Source organism: Pleurodeles waltl, chromosome 9 (genome assembly GCF_031143425.1).
Source record: "Pleurodeles waltl isolate 20211129_DDA chromosome 9, aPleWal1.hap1.20221129, whole genome shotgun sequence".
Lineage (NCBI taxonomy): Eukaryota > Metazoa > Chordata > Amphibia > Caudata > Salamandridae > Pleurodeles > Pleurodeles waltl.
In genome coordinates, this window is record NC_090448.1 from 335,573,911 (window position 1) to 335,596,335 (window position 22,425).

At 47.8% G+C, this 22,425-nt stretch overlaps 1 protein-coding gene across 1 annotated transcript in view; it reads right to left on the reverse strand.

Moving 5' to 3' along the window:
* USP4 (ubiquitin specific peptidase 4) overlaps positions 1-22,425 on the reverse strand; it is a 789,752-nt gene that overhangs the window by 90,115 nt on the left and 677,212 nt on the right. Inside the window, exon 18 of the mRNA XM_069206879.1 lies at positions 22,077-22,195. Within this exon, the coding sequence (XP_069062980.1) occupies positions 22,077-22,195 (119 nt within the window). The remainder of the gene's footprint in view (positions 1-22,076; positions 22,196-22,425) is intronic.

The window sequence follows — 22,425 nt, forward strand, 5'->3', positions numbered from 1 at the left end:
CCAATCAGTAGTGCTTGGTGAACGTATGCACAGAAGTCGACAATACTGCCTGGCAGATGCCCAGGACCGGAACTCTGTGTGCTAACACTGTTGTTGCAACCCTAGCTCTGTTGGAATGAGCACGCAAACCTATGTGGGGTTGCTTCTTGGCCAGTGCGTACCAGATTGTAATGCAGAGCATGATCCTTTGGGAGATGGTCCATTTCTGCACAGCCTTCTCATTCTTGGCTCCAACATACCCACAAAGAGTTGGTTATCCACCCAGAACTCTTTCGTGCAGTCAAGGCAGAACAAAAATGCTTGTTTTGGGTCCAATTGATGGAGTCGCTCCTCTTCCTCAGAAGAATGCGGCAGAGGATGTAAGGTAGTTAGGGTGATAGTCTGGCCTATATGAAAGGGAGTGACAACTTTCGGCAGAAAGGAAGTTCTAGTGCAAAGAACCAGCTTGTCTGGGAAGATGGCTAGGTATGGTGCACAAATTGCTGCGTGCGCCAAGGCAGGCACCCTTGCGCTACTGAGGAAATGATTGTTTGTGTGCAGGAAGGGGCACCTTCTTGCACAAAAACAGTCCCAAGAGATTTCCTCTTTCTAAGTGTGATGCAAAATGCAGCACACAGAGGAAAAAATGTAGAGCAATAAAGATATTTCTCCCCGTTCGTCACTTTTATGCCACCCCTGGAGTGACGAAGGTTTTTGACGCGTTCCCAGGTTTACAAAACCTTGTAAATCTGGAGATGCGTCAAAATCCATAGGTGATGCGTGGGAACACCCACGCAACACCCACGGAAACGCCTCAATGACGCAAAGTAAGGCAACGCAGCTTGTAAATCTGGGCCTTAGTCTATTTAACCAAACAAAAGTGTTTTTTTTGTAGAAATGCTGAACTCACATATTTGAAGGTGGACTCACACGTGAGAATGAAGGAAAAGGCGACTGTGTAAAATAAAATATTTGCCTAGGATCACAGAATTTGAGACCCATTTACGGGTCAAGTACATTATAGTTAGGTGGAGTAGATTATTCATGTTACTTAACCTGCAGGTCTAGTAATGTTATGATTTTTCAAGACCTGCAAAAAGAGCAAAAAGCGGCTTAGGGCTGGCGGAGGGCCATGGAAAGGCCCAAGGACCAGGCCATAGCTCTGCTATCCTTAAAGCCCTCCAGCACTGAGTCCCCCTTGTCTCTGAAGAGATGGTGTAGGAAGCCGGCTGTCTATGTAGTGTACCAAGTGGAGGGGTACACTACACAGATAGTACAGGTGAACCTTATTGTTTTACAAGGTTAAAAGTGACTATCTCAAAAGCAGTCTTATCAAAGGTGTAGGAAAGTGCCTGTTTTGACATGGTCATCCCCACACACACATTTTTTTGCTGCTGGTACTGAGGTTTTTCGCCCAGCAGGTCCCCTTCGCTAGTGCTTGTTCCCTTAAAACAGGTAACATTGTGTACAGTTGGCATACTCTTCTACAGACTGTGTGTCCTGGTGCAGGCCAAGTAAAAACACGGCATGGCACACCCTTGGTCTACCATGTCCGTATCACTGCATCTAAGTATTTGTAAGTCCCCCCTAGAGAGGCCTAGGAGCTCTAAGGCAGGGTGTACTTTACTCAATGTGTGGACAAATCTTCACAAACAGATATGCCCCTGTGATGTTAAGCCAGACTGCTGAACATAGCAAGTGAACAGGGAAGCCATCTTAAGATATGTACTGGACACCCATCAATACTACTCACATAATGGCATCACTGAACCCTAGGTGTTTGGTATCAAACTCCTTGTCTTAATGAATCCAGGCTGATGTCAGCCTCAGATTTATTATGATGTGCACCCAGAGGGCACTTTAGAGGTGCCACCTGAAGCCCACTAGTCTCTTGGTGTGTGGACTTTCTAGCTTCAACCAGTCTGCCACCATCAGACAGGTTTTTGACCCCCCTGGAGGTGAGAGCCTGCGCTCTCGGAGCTCAGAAACAATACCTGCTCCAGGAGAGGGATGTTACCACCCACTCCAACAGGATGGCTAGCAGATCTGCATACCAAGGCAAGGGTCTTAAAAGACCCTATTGCCTTTAGTACACAAACCTGCTGCCTTCCCCAGCCCTGGGTGCAGCCACTGCCTGCCCTGAGGCTCATTTGGAATTAGGAGAGGTGGGAAAATTAGCTAGTCAGTAGACGTGTACCACCTCTGGGCGAACCACAACCCTAAGGTTGGATACTCGAGGTGGATACTCCAGTGGGGGTTCCACCATCTTATTTGTGGTTGGAATTAGCTCTTCTGGGATAGGAATATGCCAAACCCCCACAAGAAGGGGTCATATAAGGTGTGTAGGCAACCCAGGGGTAAGTAGCCCATTGGCTACTACCCTCACACCCCTAATTTCAGTATTTAGGGGGATCCCTGACAAAAGAAGACAGATTACCTTGACCCATGAAGAAGAAAGACACTGAAAAGCAAGAATAGAGGAGCATCTTACTTACCTGGCCCGACCCTGCCAGTCTGCATGGAGTCCTCGATCATTGAGCCTAACTCGTCTCATCCTGCAGCTGGTCTGTCTCCAGCAGCTTAGGTGGACTACCTGTACTTCTAAAAAGCACCAGGATCTCCCGAGGAGGAGCGGAGCTACTCGCTTGCACCTTGCAGGCACCCAAGAAGAACCCCGAGGACTGCGGACTGCCTAAAACCCAACATAAGACAGCACCACCTATGTCCCCTAGACTGAGTTGAAGTTGGCCAACGGTGCCAATGTGGCTCTTCAGCCTTCCGGATACAAGCCCTCCTTGAGTGTCTCAAATGTAGACTCAATGCCGCCTGCAGCCTCTTTGTGCGGGCCCCCCTCTACTGCCTCCAGTGACTGACTTCCTGACGATCCTGCACACACCTCTGCATCCGGCTGCCCCGACCAACAGTGTCCCTACAACCCCCAGCCTCGTGAGACCCGAGCCCAGCTGTTGGTTCAGTCTGACTGAAACCCCTGTCTACGCTTGCAACCTCGTTCTGCAGGACCCCCTCTAGTGCAACCGCCTCCGGTGACAGAAACCCGACGGTCCAGTACACCTCTGCACCTGGCTGCCCCAGACCGAGAAGAGGAACAATGATACCCCTACTTCCCCGAGCAACATAAGACTTGAGTTCCCCTCAGTTGGGTCAGTCAGCCTGGATCCCCATTCCTCTCCCACAGCTTCTTTTCCCTAGGATCATCTCTCATTGAAACCAACGGGGCACCCAACGTCATAAAGCACCTCTGTACTCGGACACCCCAGAGCACCCTGGGGTGACCTGTTGATGTTGCTTTGGGACATTGCACTGTACTTACCTTGGCTCCTTAGAACTGGTCCTGCAAGACGCTGCTGAATGCTCATATACTTGTGCTTCTCTCCATAGGTTTACACTACTTCACTAAAGATACTGCCAGTATTTTGCTATTTCTCTTTAAAACAGCATCAGTATTTATTCTTGCAACAGTATTCGGGTGTTGAAACATATTATAAACAAAATCTATTTTTCTAACAATTGACCTTAAGTTCCTTCTTGAGTGTGCTACACATTTATTGCCTCTGTGAGTACAGCAAATGCTTAGCTACCTCCTGATTAGCCTAACTGCTCGCCCACACTACCACAAAAGAAAGCTTTTGGGATTGTCACTTGTAAAATAGTAAACCAATAAGGGTCACCTGGACTATCTGCAAAGTGCCCCCACATATTGGCGCATTACAAGTGCCACCACATATTGGTGCATTACATAGATTGCCAGTTTCCCACATTCATGGTTCAGCTGTAGGAAAGAAGACTTTGCATTTGCTAATCTCCACACTGACAATAAGTGTTTCCATGAAGAAACTCACAATTGACTTTAGAACCGAAATTATTTTTTTCAATCCTCTTGATTTTTCTACGTTTCTAATCTGTCCAGTAGGACCTTGTGTTAAAGTCTCCCCATTGTATAAGAAATTTGAAATGTTTTTCTAGTTGGTTAGGCCTGCAAAAACTGCTTAGTATCGCCCTTTTTCTAGAATACTAAAAAGGTCCCAACTACTCTACAAAAAGAGGTCTGGCACAGGGGCTAGAGTTAGGGAGCTCAACCTGGCCCCTTACCTGCAGCTGTCTATGCAGCAGCTGAGGAACCCTTGTGAGGCCTGCAAAATCAAAACGGTCTCAAACACTGCCAAGGCCAAGCTCCAAAACTACTTGTAGAGTTTGTCGCTCTTTACTTAGGTGAGGATCCTGACACTACCCCACAGGGTGAGATGGACAGTGATTACGAAACTGGGGTATAGCCCCCCTCACACACACCTGGATAGGGAAGGTGTTGAGGTACCCCCTCACCTGTACTCTAAAACTATGCCCAGAATTCTCCTTCAACAGAGGATTGGGCAGGTTCCTTCAGGCAAAGAGGGGCTAGATGAGGATGTCATCCTAGACAGACTAGCCAAAAGGGCAGCACTTGAAACCAAATTCCTGCCTACAGATAAATAAAGGGTTTCAATGGGGTTAGATCCCCCAAGTGGTGGCAGCAAAATAACTAGGGAGAAAGAGGAAGCTTTTGATCCCAAAATTCCCAAAGGGACTGTCCCCAAATAGGTCTAGGGAGATGATATTACAAAGTGGTTTACAGCCTTTGAGGGGGCTTGTAAAATGAGAAGGATCCCCTAAAGGCACTGGGACTCTCTACTTTGGAAGCTTTTCTCAGGAAAGTAGGGGATAAACTCCTGAAACTGAGTGAAGAAGAAGTTGAGTCCTATGATCTCATGAAGGATACCATGATTGAGGGCTTCGGGCTCACAACTGAGGAGAATAGGAATACATTCAGGGAGACTCACAAAACCTTGAGGCAGTCCTAGGTGGATTTTGTAGACTTTTCAGTTAAGATAATGGAAGGCTGGTTGAAGGGAAGTAAGGTGCATGGTCATGAAGAGATCTATTATAAAAGAGCATGTGTTGAGTAACTGTAGCTCAGAAAAACTACACCAGTACCTAGTGGACTTAGAGCTGGTCTCTCCCAAAGAGCTGGAGAAGAAGGCAGATCACTGGGTCAATACAAGGGTGTCCAGGAAGACCCATGGGGGCGGGTGCACACACTGGAACTTCAGGCCCCACAGCAGAGCCTGCATATACCATCTGGCATGAGTTATTAGAAGGATGCAGGAAGCCATGAGGTCCAGCAGCCTCAGTCATTCTCACTGAAATCCAGGTTAGAGGTTGAAACGTTATTGTAGCCTGAATATCCTAGAATCGCATTGCAGGAGGATAAGTCCGAAACTGCAGTATGTCCAGGACAGCTCAGATGAAAGGGAATGCCTGAGAGGGCATCAGGTGTGAGTTTGGCACGTTTATAGTGAAACCCAGCAAATGCAGGAGGTTCACCATAGTCTGGAGGTGGAAGACAACACCCTGGGGTGAGAATGCCTTCAACAGCCAGTTGCAGAGATAGGGAGGACTGACACCCCTGATCTCCGTAGATGTTTTGCGACCACTGCCCTCACCTTTGGAGCACAGTGAATTGAAAATGTTTTTGGCCTACTGTAAACCCCAGATAGCCAGTGGGTAGGCAGGAAGGGAATGTTAAAGTAGGCGTCCTGCAAGACTTGGAAACCACTTAGCCCAGCGAGTCGGTCATGTCTAAACCACAGCGAATTGAGAACTTTGCCGTTTCTCTACCATCCTTGACTGCTTGGGAGAGTATGGCCCGGGCCTCCTCCAGGACCTGTGGCAGCACTTGAGCAACCGTGTACCATTTTGGGAATAGCAGCCCAATAAGCAAGTGATGTTCACAAACCGCAATACAAGGCTGGTGGAAGAAAATATTTTTGTTCCAAGGCTATCCAGCCTCTTGGATTCCCTGTCCGTTGGTGTGGCAGGGAAAGCGCCGTAGAAAGTGGAAGCCTGGACCATCAAGCTTTCCATGGTGGGGTGTCTGGTGAGGAAATTTGGGACCTCTGCGGTGGGGCGATGGCGATGGGCAATCGTCCTATTCATAGGAGCCCCTGTGCTGGGCTTAAACCAGGTTTCCAGTGGGACATTGGCAGTGCTTCATTGAAACGGAGCAGGGGTTCAGAAGAGGAAACTCCCTGCTGCAGCACTTCTGTCAAGTTGTTAGTCTTGACTGCCACTGAGGACAACTCAAGGTACAGGACCTCAGCGGCCTTTTTCACCAACATAGCATACGTAGCTCCCTCCACCATAGCCACAGTAGGGGGAGAAAGCATACCAGTATCTGGAGACGTGTCCAGTCCGCTGGCATCACCCAGTTCCTCACACCAGTCCATGTCTTAACGAACAGACTGGTAGTCTGAAGGGTCTAGTGACCCCTCCCATTTTTCCCTAAGGCCTAGCCCTTCAGAATAAGGTTAAGACACCAACCCTAGGACACACGGGTCCTGTTGGCGCCAAAGTCGGCGTCAGTCGACTCTGCTCAGGCTGCATGTCGGATTCGGGGATCCAAATAGGGCTGGTGCTGGGAACATCAGTCAGAACTGGTGTCAGGGAAGGTCACGCTGGCACAACCACCACCGGGTTCACATCCATGAACTGATCCATGGGGGCCCATTGATCCCAGGGCAGGAGGTGCCAAACCAGATAAGGCACCCTCTGACCCCACGGGGCTCAAAGGCGCTCCGGAGTGGTCGGCCCGCTCAAAGAAGAGGTCATGGCCTTGTAAAACTCACTGAGTTGAGCAGGGAGTCACCCTGGCTTATGTGCAGGCTCTGAAGAGCTTTATCTCGAATGCTGATGTGGCTTCGTCATGTCGGTCCACGAGAAGTCGAAGCATGCTTCGCTTCTTGTGCTTTTTGCTTCTCTTACCTGAACGTCCTGATGACTGAGTGAGGCAAAGAGGACTTAGGGCTCCAGTGGTGGTCCCGGGACCTCTCTCTCAACCGGGACCTAGCCCAATGCAGAGTTGCCAGCCTAGCTTCTCTCACGCTTTAGGGACTGTGCCCTCAAAGCCTTCGGGTGCCATGGCGCAGCAGTCTGAACATGACCTGGAGTCGTGGTCATGCTCCAGACACGTAAGGTCTGTGACTGTAGCCGTCGTGGAGTGGTGACAGGTGCGAACGGTTTAAAAAACGGTCTTCCCCAAAGGCATCCTCAAAACACCAGAGGTAAAACCTCAAAAAAGAAGTCAACAAAATGCCAAAGAAATCCTGTCAATAAACAACAGAGGTAGAGCTCTTCTCCAGATCAGAACTAACTGGCACGGAAAGAAAAGAACTGATGTCAGCACGCTGAGGTGAGGATCCAGTCTATATAGGTGATGCGGACATCCCTTCTGGCACGCATGATGCTGCATGGACCTGATCGACACCACCTACTGACACGCAGGGGTACTGCTTACAAAAAATGTTCTGGATCCAGTCTGATGCCTGGGGAAATTCAAAGGCAAGGAATCTTCAACAAGAAGTCTCTATCAGACCTTGGCTGCATCTCTCACATCTACTGTCGCTTGGGAAAGTATGGCCCAGGCCTGCACTGGGACCATGGGCAGCAATGGCGCAACCAAATCCCACAGTCCATGGGAGTTACAGCCCAAAATAGACGCAGTGTTCACGGATAGCAGTACTAGGCTGGTGGAAGAAACCTTTTTTTCCCTAAAGTGTACAGCATCTTGGGCTCCCTATCTTGATTGGCTGTAGGGAATGTGCCAGGATTTACACAAGAAGTGGGGTCCCCTGGGGCGGGCCGATGGCGGCGGGCAACTGTCCTGTTCACAAGAGCGTCTGTGCAGGACTTGGACCAGGCCCCAAGCAGGACGTCTCTAAAGGCTTTGTTAAATGAGAGAAGTGGTACCGAGGGAGTCATTCCTGACTGAAGCACCATGCCATGGAGGGCAGGCTAAGGTCCAGGATCTCTGCTGCCCTTCTGACCACCATAGCAAAAGAGGCTTCATCCTTCATAGCTGCAGAAGGAGAGTAGACCACACCAGTATCTGGAGAGGTGTCCAGTCCACTGGCATCCGCAGTTTAAGACCAGTCCATGTTGGGCTCTAGGGCTGGTTTTCCTCAGGGTTCAGCGTCTCCTCCCAATCTTCCCTAAGTCGTAGCCTGTAGGAATAAGGACCAGGCCTGGAGACTTGCCCTCTCCAGTCATCGCTAGAATCTGTATTAGGTGACACACCTTCGGCTCCATGTCAGAGTTGAGATTGACAGAGGGGCGCCCCCACCAGAGGTTCCAGGAGTCATCATCAGGACTGGCGTCTGGGAAGGTTGAGGTAGTAGGACCGGAGCCAGTCTGAGTCCATCTGTGGATGCAAGGGGCCCGACTAGTGCTAGGGGTGGACCCACTTTGGGGGAGCGAGTAGGAACCCCTCTCGAACTCTTGGGGTCTGAAGATGCACCAGTAGGGACAGGCTGCCTAAATATGAGGTGCATGGCCTCACACTTCATGGAGTTGGGTGAGGGTTGCTCTGGCTCCCAGAAACTCAGGGAGGCACAGCCCAGGTGCAGGCTCAACTGTGGAGCCAGGCTCGAATGATGATGCTCCTTCATTTCAACGGATGCCTTTGATGGATGAGGCAAAGTCAAAGAACTCTTTGAACTCTTAAGCTTTTTATTTTTGTGGGACTTGCCCGGATGACTTTGACGATCGATAGCTCTGTGACAGATACTGGGACCCTCCCTTCGACTGGCATTGAGACAGTCGTGGCTCTGCAGGACCGCTCCCTCTAGATCTTGGGGTGCATGGGGCAACAATCAATGCTGGTCTTCACATTGTAGTTGTGCTCAAAACACCAGAGACAGAAAAGATGTGGATCTGCCACTGACATCTGTCGGTGACAGGTACCGCAGGGCTTGAAGCCAGCTTTCCTAGAGAACATTCCTGCCACACCAGGGGAATGATCTAGAAAAAACTTCAACAGAAAGGCAAACAAGATCAGACAAAAAGAGACTGGCAGTATCTCTCTGCTGATCTGAGCTGACTGCTGTGGATAGAAAATAACTGATGTTAGGTTGCTGGGGTGGTGCCTATATAGGCGCCCCACACATCACTTCTGGCACAGATGACATCATGAGGAGTGAATAACGCCACCTACTGGCATGCAGGGGTACTGTTCATAAAAAAACAATTCCAGATACAGCCCAACACCTTGGGATAATTTTAAGGTAAGGAACTTGAGGCTAGAGGTCTCTATCAGATGACTAGCTTCATGGTCTGTGTATGAAAGTGCCCCTTTTGACATGGTTAAACACACACAATTTTTGCCTGGTATTGATGCTACCTTGACTGTGTGTGTGTGCTGGGATCCTGCTTACCAGGCCCCAGCACCAGTGTTCTTTCCAGAAACTGTACGATCCTTTCCACAACTGGCCCACCCCTGGCATATAGCTAAGTCCCTTGTAAAAGTAAGGGCTCTGCGACCAGGGACGGCCCCGAAGGACTGCAGCATGTATTATGCCACCCTTAGGGACCCCTCACCAACTACACGCATGCTATCATTGCAGACTGTAGGTGTTGGTGGGGAGAAAAAGGCAAAGTTGACATGACATCCCTCTCAGCGTGCCATGCCCACAAACAACTGCCTGTGGCATAGAAAAGTCACCTCTCTAGCATGCCTTATAGCCCCAAGGCAGGGTGCACTATACCACAGGCGAGGGCACAGCTGCATGAGCAATATGCTCCTACAGTGTCTAAGTTCATTCTTAGACAGTGTAGGTGCAGTGTGGCCATAGTGAGTACATGGGATGGGAGTTTGTCATTATGAACTCCACAGCTCCACTGAAAACTGGGAAGTTTGGTATCAAACTTCTCAACACAATAAACCCACGCTGATGCCAGTGCTAGATTTATTGTAAAATGCACACAAGGGGCATCTTTGAGATGCCCTTTGTGTTTTACCTAGCCTTTGAGTGCAGGACTGACCAGTCTGTGCCAGCCTGCCACAACAGACAAGTTTCTGACCCCATGGGGTGGGAGCCAGCCTTTGTGCTCTCTGGGGTCAGTAACAAAGTCTACTCTTGGTGGAAGTCCTTCACACCTCCATCTAGTATTTAGGGGCACCCCTGAACCTTACTCACCAGATTCCTGGCGATCTCAGAAGAAAGGAGGACTGTTAAGCCGACCCAAGCAGTGAAGACTCCAGATGACAAATGACTTGACCCCAGCCCTACCGGCCTGTCTGCAGTTTCAAAGACCCCTGCACCAAGAAGGCAACGCATCCTGCAGGACCAGCGACCTCTACAAATCCCCAGGGCTGCCTGCCCAGCAGAGGACCAAGAACAGCTGCCCTGTCCAGAAGAAATCACCAAAAGGACTCCAGAACCGCCCGGATCTGCGAGCCCTGTCCACTCTGCACCCGGCGCCCATGGCCCGAGTCCAGGCGGCCCACGGGTCCAGAGAAGGGCCCTAGGCGATTCAGACTTCATGTCCATCCTGGGATGACCCCCTTTTCCCCCCGGCCAACACAATACCTGCAGCCTGAATCCAGAGGACCCCCCTGACCACGACCGGATCTGACTAAGATACCCGATGCCCAAGGACGCCCCTGCACCCACAGCCCCCTGACCTTGGGGAATCCTATCAACAGTCTAGTAACGTCCCGTGGGCACCTCTCCTGCCTGTCTAGCCTTTGGTTTCTCAGAACCGACCCCCTGGACCCAGCCTGCAGCATCTTTTGTGACCCCAGGGGTCCCCCTATTGAAAAGCACTGGGCACCCAGCTCTGTGTTCGCACCCTGCACCCAGCCGCCTCTGTGCCCTGCAGGGTGTGTGTGTGTATGGTGTAGACCTATGACCTCCCCCCAGTGCTCCTCTAAACCCCCAGCTCTGCTCCCAGAGGATGTGGGTACCTACCTGGCAGCAGAACTTCGTTGAGTGCCCCCAGTCTCCATAGGATCCCATTCTAAACCAGACATCAACTTAGACCTCTGAACTCGCTGGCCCCGTGTTGCTGGTGGTACGTTTGGGGTCAACTTGAACTCTGGCCTGTGGACATCCAAACTCCCAGACATAGGAACTGTAAGTTGAGTACATACCTTCAAAACATACAAATACTGCAATTTTTCCATTGGAATCAATGAAGAGAAAAAGTATGTCAGCTTTTGAAAAAGAAAATTGCTACTTACTTGTAAACTGCTTTATCTGCTAAAACCAAACAAAGTACATTTGATACATATGCTTGATACAAACTTACAATTGTACTTCCCTGCAACAAAGTTCTGGTTCTAGTAATAAAGTAACAATTGGCCTGAAGTTAGTGTGTGCCTCATTTCTTGACTGTGTGTACAACAAATGCTTTGCACTACCCTCTGATAAGCCAAACTGCTCAACCACACTACCTCAAAAGAGAGCATTAGTTTTATCTACTTTAGTCTCTGTTAAGCCTCTGGCGAATCCCTGGCCTCTGAGCCCACTAACCCTCATTTCGTTATAGTATATATAGAGCCAGCTTCCTACAGTCTGGAATGCCTTTGGTTTCATCAGCATGCACTCCACATGCACAACGCCAGAGGCACACATTGTGGGGATTTGTCACAAACATTTTTTTGCGACTGCCCCTGCAAGACTTAAAACCAGTAGTCTGAAAATATGAAAGAAAAAAGGCTTGTCAACTGATAAGAAATAGTAGGCATTAGCTCCGGATCCCCATAGAAAGGTGCAAAAATAAAGGAATTGCCATCAGATTGCTTAGGTGACAGCTATAGGTGGCACCAGTCACTTGTGGGGCGAAGCAGAGTCAACCTGGAGCAGTATAACACAACCTATCAGCACAGAGAGGCTATGCTGAAAAATCTTCCAGATCCTGTCTGGGGCATGGGGGTTATTCTAAAAGTAAGGAATCTGTGGTTAGAAGTATCCTCCAGAAACAGAGTTCTTGATGGTAAAGATGAGGGGTCTGCCAATGGTCCAACAGAGGTCAAGCAGTCTCCTCTGAAACCTGGATGGTATCTGACAGGATCCCTGGGGACGTGCCCTACTGAACTTCAAACCCCACTACAGAGCCTGCAAAAGCCATTTGGCATGTTCAATCAGCAGAACGCAGGAAGCCACAGTTGAGTAGCCTCGGAGATAATTCACACTTAAATCCAGGAGAGAGGGTGAAACATTTGGATCATTACCCAAATGTCTGAGACTCTCCCTCCACTCAGAGGTAAAGGCACAAAATAAAGCATGTTATCAAGGATGGCTCTAAAGGGAATATCTGCAGAGGATTCAGGTTTGACTTTGACGCACTCATAGTAAACCTTAATAATGGCAGAAAGTTAGTCACCATCTGGAGCGGCCTATGACTTCCTGGGAAGAGCGCACCCTCAACAGTTAAAGTAAGGGACGACTGGAACACCGAACCTCCAAAGATGTGCTGCAAACACCACCATAACTTTCATGAACATCCATGGGGCACTTGTGAGACCTAAAGGGGGCACCACAAACTGAATATAGTCCTGGCCCACTGTGAAACACAGATAAAATCTGTGGGTATACAGGACAGGGATATGGAAATAAGCATACTTTAGATCCAATGCTACCAACATCTAGTCTCCTGAATGAAGGTCAGATAGAAGCTGGGCTGGCCTGATTGTCTTGAATTTGTCATTTTGCAGGAAGGAGTATCTAGAACCAAGATCTAAATTTGGACAAAGGCTTCAATTCCGAAGTAAAGGGACGAAAAACCAGTTCCTGCTTCTGAGGCTGGAACCCTCGTTGTGGACCTTTCGCCGAAAGGCCCTGCACTTGCTTTTGCAAAACGGACAAGTGTTTCTCGGTCAACCGACATGATGGAGGTGGAAGGTGCAGCGTGGTAAAAAGAAATGGGAGGTCATAGCCTCTGCTGGACAATTTGGAGGACCCATCTGTCAGAAGTAATATCATGCCACCCCTGAAAGAAATGGTGACTTCTGCCCCATACAGGGTGGCTGCTTGCTGGAAAGTACACAAAGGTGTTTCAAAATTGTTACCAAAGAAGCAGCTAACTGAGTTGGCCTTGTTGTCCCGGGTGATGATCTTTGGGATCTATGGTTCCAACCACAAAAGGGCTGAAAGGGGCTGGTGTGCCAGCAGAGTCTGGCGTGGTTGATATGTCATACCTAATGCATTCTCAAAAAACCCAAACTAATTTGTGGAAAATGTCTGGCAGGTGCAGAAAGGCCCAAAGAAGGAGCTGAAGCTCAACTCGTTGAATCGCTCAAGGGTCAAATCTGCCTTCTCATCAAAGAGACCGAACCATCAAATGGCATATCCATCAGGGATGCCTAGACAACCATGAGAAGGCCATAGACCTTTTTCAGGCATAGTGCTGAAGAACCCGACTCTTGCCAATTGCTCAACCTGAGAAATCTGTCATTACAGGCCAGTTTGGAGAGTAAATTTCATGGCAGTCTTTATTAGTTTGTCCAATCTCTCTGCAGTTGGATGCTGCATGAGAAATTCTGGATCACCTGAAACTGGCCTGTGGCAACAAGCGAAGTCTGTTGACCGGAATTCCAGAACATTGTTTTGCCCGAGTGACAATTGGTCTTAAAGAGCTCATCAGGTGCTTGGCCAGGTTGAAGTAAATCTAAGAATTTTGGTTTTAACTTCCATGGTTCGGAGCTGCCTGGTCAAGGGACCCCTGCAGCATTCCTTATAATTACTGCAAGAGATGCACTCTCCTCAGTGGCAGGACCAAAAGTGGAGATTAACCCAGTATCTGATGATATATATTGAAAAACCTAGTGGCTATCGCCAGTAGGTAGTTGTAGCTAGGACCTATTTTCCATAGACTGAGCGTTTTTTGTTTTGTCTATAACTCTGGAGCGTTTTTTTGTTTTGCTTATAACTTTGGTGCCCCTTGATGAACTTCACGAACTTTCAAAACATATACTTTGGTCAGTTCAGCTGCTGTCTTGAAAGTTTTGGGTGATCCGTTAAGTGGGGGCTGAGAAAAAAAGGGGAGGGGGGGTCCTAAAATGCATTTTCCACATTCATTTTTCCATGGGACCTTTAGACACGCCTACGACCCAAATAGCTGAACGGAATTATACTAAATTTGGCAAGAAGCTTTTTGTGGTTTGGTGCAAATACGTTCAGTAGTTTCTGAGCTATAAGAGTTTAAAAAATATAGATATATATCCGGAACTGCGGATCTGGGTCCGGATTCACAGATCCGAGGGAAAAGCAAGGCCCCGATTGGCTGGTCGCAACCTGACAAACGTTGTGGCCGCCATTTTGTTTGTGGCATCAGCGGTGGGAAAAAGCAAGTGCAAAAACACATAAGGGGTCCGGATACAGGTGTCCTGACCCCATAGGACAGATAGAGATCCGTTGGGGGCAAAAAATTGCCCAATAATTTCTTTCTTTCGTTCGATCCGTGGTACAGTGGATGCGGACCCGTGGTTTCACTTGTGCAACTAAGGTTCCAGAGAAAAACTGAAAAAATACCCCACCCACTACATCCAACCTCATGCTAAACACGGCCAAAGACCGTATCCAGCTTGGGTTTGGATGCATGCAGGAGGGTTGGCCAATTGTCCTTGCTATAGGCAGGCCCTGTGGCCAATCCCTGCTGTGCACAGCCAAAGGTCATGTGCAGTGCTACTCATATTTTCGTTTGTGCGTGCTAAAAAAAAAACAGAAATTCACGGAAAAAAAACAAAGGTTTCAGGGACGTTATAGTTAGGTTCTGAATTTCCTCACACAAAACCATAGAAATTCAGCCGTTAAAGGTTTTGTTAACTCACGTAACTATAACATTGTCCCTAAAGTAACTATAAGTTGTGCCTGCGCCATGCACAGCTAATTACTCCACATATTACATAATTGATGACAACTTCTATGGCATCACTGATATTATTATTGCAACATTTGCAATAAAAATATTGATGAGAAAACTGTGCATGGCTTGGGATGTGGATGGCTCTAAGGTTGATGGTATAAAGCCACCTCTGAACTGAGGTATACGAAAAGTTCCCCAAGTAGGGGTATTGTAAAGGGCACTCATAGCTTTAGCTGTATCAGAGTCTTTCTTCAGCTTTTCTATGGGGGTATCTACTTCTGGTCCAAATAAGTGTTGCTTATTAAAAAGCATATTGAGTACTGCCTGTTGTAATTCAGGTGTTAATACCCCTTGCTGCTGTGTCTGCTGCATCTAAGGCAGATCTAATTTGGTTATTAACTATCTGCTGTGCCCTTTTCTGGTGTTCTGGTGGGAGGAACTGGAAGAACTCCTCCATCTCATCCCAATGAGCTCTATCGTATCTTGCTAACAGAGCTTGAGAATTTGCAGTCCTCCAGGGATTAGCAGCTTGAGTTGCTACTGTTTTTCCCGCTGCATCAAACGTACGACTCTCCTTGTCTGGGGGAGGCGTATCCCCTGTGGACTGGCTATTTGCCCATTTCCTTGCTGCACTGACAACTACAGAGTCAGAGGGCGATTGTTGTGTAATGAGAAGTGGGTCTGAAGGTGCAGATTTGTACTTTTGTCTACCCTTGGTGTGTTAACTCTAGATTTCATTGGTTCCTTGAAAATGTTGTCTGTATGTTTAAGCATGCCTGATGGCAGAGGTAGACATTGATACTCCTTGTGAATGGATGTTGATGTGTTGAATAAGACGTCATCCTAAATGGGATCTGTATGCAACTGCACGTTGTGATATGCAGCTGCCCTACCTATGACCTGATTGTAAGCAATTGTGTCTTCAGGTGGAAATGGCCTAGCCGGGTATAAATCAGGATCATTGGAAGGTATGGGATGTGAGTCATATAAATCCCATGGATCTACATCGTAATGAGTACCACCTAATCATCCCCATGTGTAGAGATATGGGATTGTAGAGATAATTGTGTAGGTAGTGGTGGCGGAGTATCTGGTGGTGGAGAAGCAGGAAGTAAAGGAGAATGTGGTGGGGAAGGCTGTTGTAGTGCCTTTGGTGTCTCCTTATGCTTAAATATCTTAGAAGGTGGAGGCGGCCCAGCTTCTAGAGTCTCTTGGAAAGTTAACTTTCTCTTTGTTATAGGAGAAGAAGCAATAATCCTTCCAGTGTCTTTGTTTATATGGATCTTGCGCTGTATAGCGTCCATTACTTCTAATACGGGCCTTATTTCAGAAGACTCCCAGATAATTGGAACATATTTTCCACCCACAGGTTTGAGCTCGGAAAGTTTGGAGAACAAGTGTTTTAGTCGCCGAGAATGTCAGTTCTGAAATCAATGGCAGTTTTTTCGGCTCCGATATGGAAGTTTTTGATTTTCAGCTCGATCCCAAAACAAATGTGTGGCATGCTGTTTGGTCAGCACTGAAAGCACTTTGGTCTTCCGTTGATGCTGAACTCGAGGGTTGGTCATCCGCCTGTGTTTTTCGGGTCGACCATGGCCGGCAAGCAGTGGTGGACCAAAGACCAGTGCTGAAGTCTTTTTGGTTGTCTTTGGGTGATGGGAAGGGGCTGATATACTCACGTACTGCGTCACTGGAATAGATTGACTGTCACCATCAGAATTTCGATCCGAGTCTGAGTCTGCAATGGAAACTGCAGCCTGATGAGCCATCTTGTCCTGAGAGTGTTCTTCTCTGAAGATGTAGGGCTTTTATTCCGACGACTTGGATGCCATCTCCAACCAATGTGCTCTTCGATCCCTAAGAGTTTTCTTCGAATGGAAGGATCGACACAGTTCACAGCTTTCTTCTCTGCGATCTGGAGAAAGACAGAGATTGCACACCAAGTGCTGATAGGTGTATGGAAACTTGGCGTGACACCGAGAGTAAAAACGAAACAGAGTCCGTTCCATGGGCCAGACATCGTTCAACAACCACAAGTCAAAGTAGGCCCAGGAAGGGCGCCGTCGCCCGAAATGGCTGTTTAATCGACCCAAACGATTACAATTGGATCGAATATAGGTTAGAAAACGTGATTGAGAACTATACCGACGTTTATAGAAAGAAGAGAGAAGTTCAGTACCGAACTGAGATCTACCAGAGCGAGAGAAAACGCATCCGAACCTGGCGGCGGAAATAAAACAATCTAACAAAGGATTCGATGTCCATGCGCACTATCATCAAGAGGAAGAGTCAATCGATCTCATGGCTCGAAAAAGCTTATTCAAAGAAAAACAACTTGTAATACTCTGAGCCCAACACTAGATGGTGGAGTTATGTAAAGCATGTGTATCTGCAACTACACTTGCCATCGAACATACAGATATGTACACACACACACACACACACACATATATACACACACACACACACATATGTATTACTTGATAGTTTATTAAAACCATTCAAAATAGATTTAAAAAGTTCCCTTCCATTCATTAACCTTGCAATATAAAAACTAATCTATATTAAAACTGATTGTTAAAATATGATTAAGTCTAACCCCAACAGTGCTCAGTCAACAAGAGCTACAGTGGCTTTAAAGTACATCAATTAAGTTAAAAAACAACCCCGTATAGGCAAAATCAATCAATGAAAAGTGCTAAGTGAGTTACGCAGCTTTTATTCTTTATGTTCTCAGGAACAGCTACCTCGCACTTGCAGTTAGCCCCTTCTCTCAGAAACCTTGTCCATGAACTTGGAGAATCTCACCATCAGTCTTTTAGTTTAGTTTAACGTACAAGTTACTTACCGTTGGTAACAATTTATCTGGTAGAGACATATTCTAGCTGCAGATTCCTTACCTTTGAATTTCCCCAGGTGTCAGACTGTATCTGGAGATTTTTCTTCGAGCAGTACATCTGCACGCCGTCAGGTGGCGTCGATTGACTCCGTGGGCGTCATTGACGTCGTGTTGGCCTCGCCGACGTCGCTGTCGTATATGTGCACCACCCCTGCGCGCTGACATCAGTTTCTTTTCACGACTTTCCACGCCAGTATCGCAGAGCCAAGAAGAACAGAGTGGTGCTCCAAAACTAGGTCCCTTAAGGGGGAAGTACCTGTCCCTAGAAATCAGTTCGCAGTGCAGGGAGGATGAGCGGGTCCGGTAAGAAATCTGCCACTAGAATATGTCTCTACCAGATATATCGTTACCAAAGGTAATTAACTTGTACATATGATAGAGACTTCTAGTTGCAGATTCCTTACCTTTGAATAGATACCCGAGCAATACCATCCCCGGTGGTGGGCTGCAAACCAAGATCACACCAAGAAGTCCTGCAGGACAGAACGGCCAAAGTAGCCGTCCCTTCAGACCTGACTGTCCATGCAGTAGTGTTTGGTAAAAGTGTGCAGAGATGCCCATGTTGCTGCCCGACAGATGTCCAGGACTGTAATGCCACATGCTAGTGTTGTGGTAGCAGCAGTAGCTCTGGTGGAGTGAGCATACAAACCTTCAGAAGGTTGCTTCTTAGCCAGAGCGTAGCACACTTTGATGCATAAGCGCACCCATCGTGAAATGGTCCTCTTCTGCACCGCCTTCCCCTTGTTTGCACCCACATATCCCACAAAGAGTTGATCGTCCACCCGGAAGTCTTTGGTACGATCAAGGTAGAACGCCAACGCTCTTTTTGGGTCCAGACGGTGGAGTCTCTCCTCTTCATGAGATGGATTTGGGGGTGCATAAAAGGTAGGCAAGCTAATAGACTGTCGGACATGGAAGGGTCTCACTACTTTAGGTAGAAAAGAAACCCTTGTGTGAAGTACCACTTTGTCTTGAAGGTTAAGAGCAGTAAAGGGCAGTTGTAAAGCAGCTCAAACAGGACACACATAAGATGTGTTAATACCAGGTTTAGATCCCATTGGGGCATGATGAATGGGATGGGAGGAAAGAGATGTGTGAGGCCTTTAAGAAACCTCCCAACAATAGGAGATTTAAATAAGGAAGGGTTATCTGGTAACCTCAAGAAAGCAGAAATAGCAGAAAGATATCCTTTAAGAGTGCCCAGGGTGGAACCCTGCTGGGCAAGGGAAAGAATAAAGAAGAGGACTTGAGAAAGAGGAATAGATAGAGGATCAACAGATTTGTAGTTGCACCATGCCACAAATTTCTTCCAACGACAGACGTATACGGTTTTGGTTGAGGGACGCCTGGCTGCCAAGATAACATTACAGACTTCAGGTGGCAGGTCAAAAGATGTCAACTGTTGCCGCTCAATCCCCACGCAAGGAGGCAGAGGATGGACAGGTTCGGATGGAGGACCCTCCCCTGCTGCTGCGATAGAAGATCCTCCCAAAGAAGCAGTCTGATCGGAGGAGCTATGGCCATGCTCAACAACTCTGGATAGCAGACTCTTTGTGCCCAGTCTGGAGCCACCAGACTAATTTGGGCCCGGTCTTGCCTGATCTTCAGAACTCTGGGCAGAGGTTGTATTGGCAGGAAGGTGTACAGGAGGCCTGAGTCACCGAGCGAGTGCCGCCTTGGAAACTCCAATGCGCAAAACAGCTGACATTGCGCGTTCTCTTCAGAGGCGAACGAGTCTAACCAAGGCTATCCCTACTGGTGAAAGAGACTTTGCACCACCTCCGGATGGTGACGCCATTTGTGATCAACTATGCATCAACGGCTGAGTTAATCTGCTCTGGCATTCAAGGAGCCCGCCAGCTGTTGAACCACCAGGGAAATGCCCTGATGATCCAGCCATGTCCAGAGGCGAAGAGCCTCTTGACAAAGGGTCCACGACCCCACTCTGCCCTGCTTGTTGCAATACCACATGGCGGTGGTGTTGCCGGTGAACACCTGCACCACTTTGCCTTTGAGAGAGGGAAGGAATGCTTTCAATGCAAGTTGGATTGCCCGGAGCTCCAAAAGGTTGATGTGGAGCCCGGACTCCATCGGAGACCAGGTGCCTCTGATCTTTACCTCTCCCATGTGGCCGCCCCATCCGAGGAGTGATGCATCTGTCACTACTGTGAGATCTGGTTGGGGAAGGGAGAGGGATCTGCCATTGACCCAATCTGGATTCAACAACCACCACTGCAGGTCTTTCGCAGTTCCCTCCAAGATTTGAACCACGTCGGAGAGATTCCCCTGATGCTGCACCCACTGGAACTTCAGGTGTCACTGCAGAGCCCGCATGTGCCATCAGGCATGTTGGACCAGCAGGATGCAGAAGGCCATGACGCCCAGCAGCCTCAGATTCAATGACACAGAAATCTAGGATAGAGGCTGAAACATCTGTATCATAGCCCGAATATTGTGGACACGCTTTTCTGGAGGATAAGCCCGAAACTGCACTGTGTCCAGAACAGATCCAATGAAAGGGAGCATCTGAGAGGTAGTTAGGTGTGACTTTGGCACATTGATAATGAACCCCAGCGAATGCAGGAGAGGTCGATGGTAGGGGAAGACTGGAACCCCTAACCTGTGCAGATTAGCTGCAACCACTACCATCACTTTCGTGAACACCCGTGGGGCATTGGTAAGGCCAAACGGGAACACAGTGAACTGAAAGTGCTTGTGACATACCACAAATCGTAGGTAACATCTGTGGGCCGGCAAGATGGGAATATGGAAATAGGCGTACAGCAAGTCCAATGCAACCCGCCAGTCTCCAGGGTCCAGGGTAGAAAGGACCTGAGCCAGGGTTAACATCTTGAACTTTTCTTGAGGAAGAGACTGAGGGACCGGAGGTCTAGGATAGGGCAAAGGCCCTTGTCCTTTTTGGTCACCAGAAAGTAGCAGGAATAGCAACCACAGCCTACTTCTGGCACAGGGGCCCTCTCTACGGCTCCCTTGGCCAGGAGAGCTTTGACTTCCTTGCGGAGAAGGGCTAAATGATCCTCCGCTAGATGAACGAATGATGGTGGCATAGCTGGAGAATTCTTAAAGTGGAGGGAGTAGCCCCTTCGGACAATCTGTAAAAGCCACCTGTCTGTGGTAATGGAGAATCCTGCCGTCAACTGGTCCCTATGTCCCAACAGACTAGGAAGGTTTTGAAGCCGGGGGGGTGTTGTGGACTGGGTGGCCTGCTGACTCACTGATCCACGAGCTCGGTGGATCCCGTGTCCACGCAGGGGCAATGAGGGAGGGGGGTCAGTGGCCCAGTGGAAATGTTCGCGGTTGTCGGAATAAAAGCCCTACATCTTCATAAGCAGAGTAGGTTTCTCTGCCCCTCTGTGCTTGTTCCTGGATCGTCAATTCCACAGCCTGGCATTGCGGTTGCCGATCCTAGAAAAGTAGAGATCAAGAACATTAACATCATAGAAGGTGGTAACGCACTGCACGCACCTAAAAGGCTTCTTACCGGTTACCTTTCATAGTTGATTGCCGGAAGTTCACTAGAAGGGCATGTTATCAGTGTCCTTGGTTACCTGAATACTTGCTATATGCTATATAATAATGCACACTGTTAGCTCGCAATGATAGTACAAATTTGAGCGCGTGTTGGACAATTATTTCAACAATGTACTATGATCATATTTCTTATAGTTGAGATTTATGTAGCATTTCTGTGATACTAATCATTGCCTATGATAAAGAACATTCAATGTTTGGCACACACTAGTTTCAAACCGTGAATCAAAGGTCTGTTATTTCCATCTAGTATACACTCAGTGTGGTTAAAACACTGCACTGTGTTCTTTCCGATACCAGCATGCTGCTCTGATTAATCCCTGAATGTTTGAGAACTCTAAATACTTAAGAACTGATTTTTATTCTTTATCGCCTGTTATATGGCCATGATTGTGAGTGTGACTGTGTTTTAGAAATTTTCATCAAGACACAATGAGCAAGATGTACACTGAATTTCTGGAACACTTTCGGTAGGTCTTCAAGTGGGGCCACATTGACTTGGGAACAACGTAGGAATATATGTAGATAGTATAGAAGGGTAAACACTGTGTCTGGTTGCAGGTCCCATACTGTTTCTTGAAGATCCCTAGAGAGAGGGGAAGACCCATCAAAAGCAGGAATGGGGACTCTGGCAGGAAAACCTAGTTTGTGGAAACTGGCGAAGAGTAGTTTTAGTATATAGGCTACATGAAAAGTGTTATTTGACTAATGTTTAATTCATCATAGGAGATCGCTACTCTTCGTAGACCACCGCTAGCCACCTTGATCCTGCCAGACGACATCCGTGTTTCTCCCTATCTCTCTCTCATCTATCTTCTTTCCCCCGGAACATTCCCATGCCTATCACGTAATAGTAAGTGGGAGGCATGAAACGACTAGGTGGAGATGGCAAGCAACTTCAGTCAGCATTGTTTTACCATGGACGAGCAGGTTAGTGCTTGACACTTACCAGGGGTCATGCTCTCCCAGTGTCTCCATGGTGGTAAACAATTCTATACAATCTTCTAGTGCTACCACGGACTGCCTCTTATTCAAGGACTTCAGCATGCTTTCATGTTTCTCATGTGCCTAGATTAAGATAGGAAAACAGAATTAATACATGAAAAACAAAAAGATAGAGATGTTCCATGTCAGAACTTTAACAATTAGATGTAATGATATTTACCATAAATATGGACATTTCATGACCACTTCCACAAAACAAAATAACTATGTCAACAAGTGTGCGATCAAATTCAGACACAAATGAGCAACAAATAACCTTTAAGTCCATTCCCTTTAGCTACCAAAGCAATCTT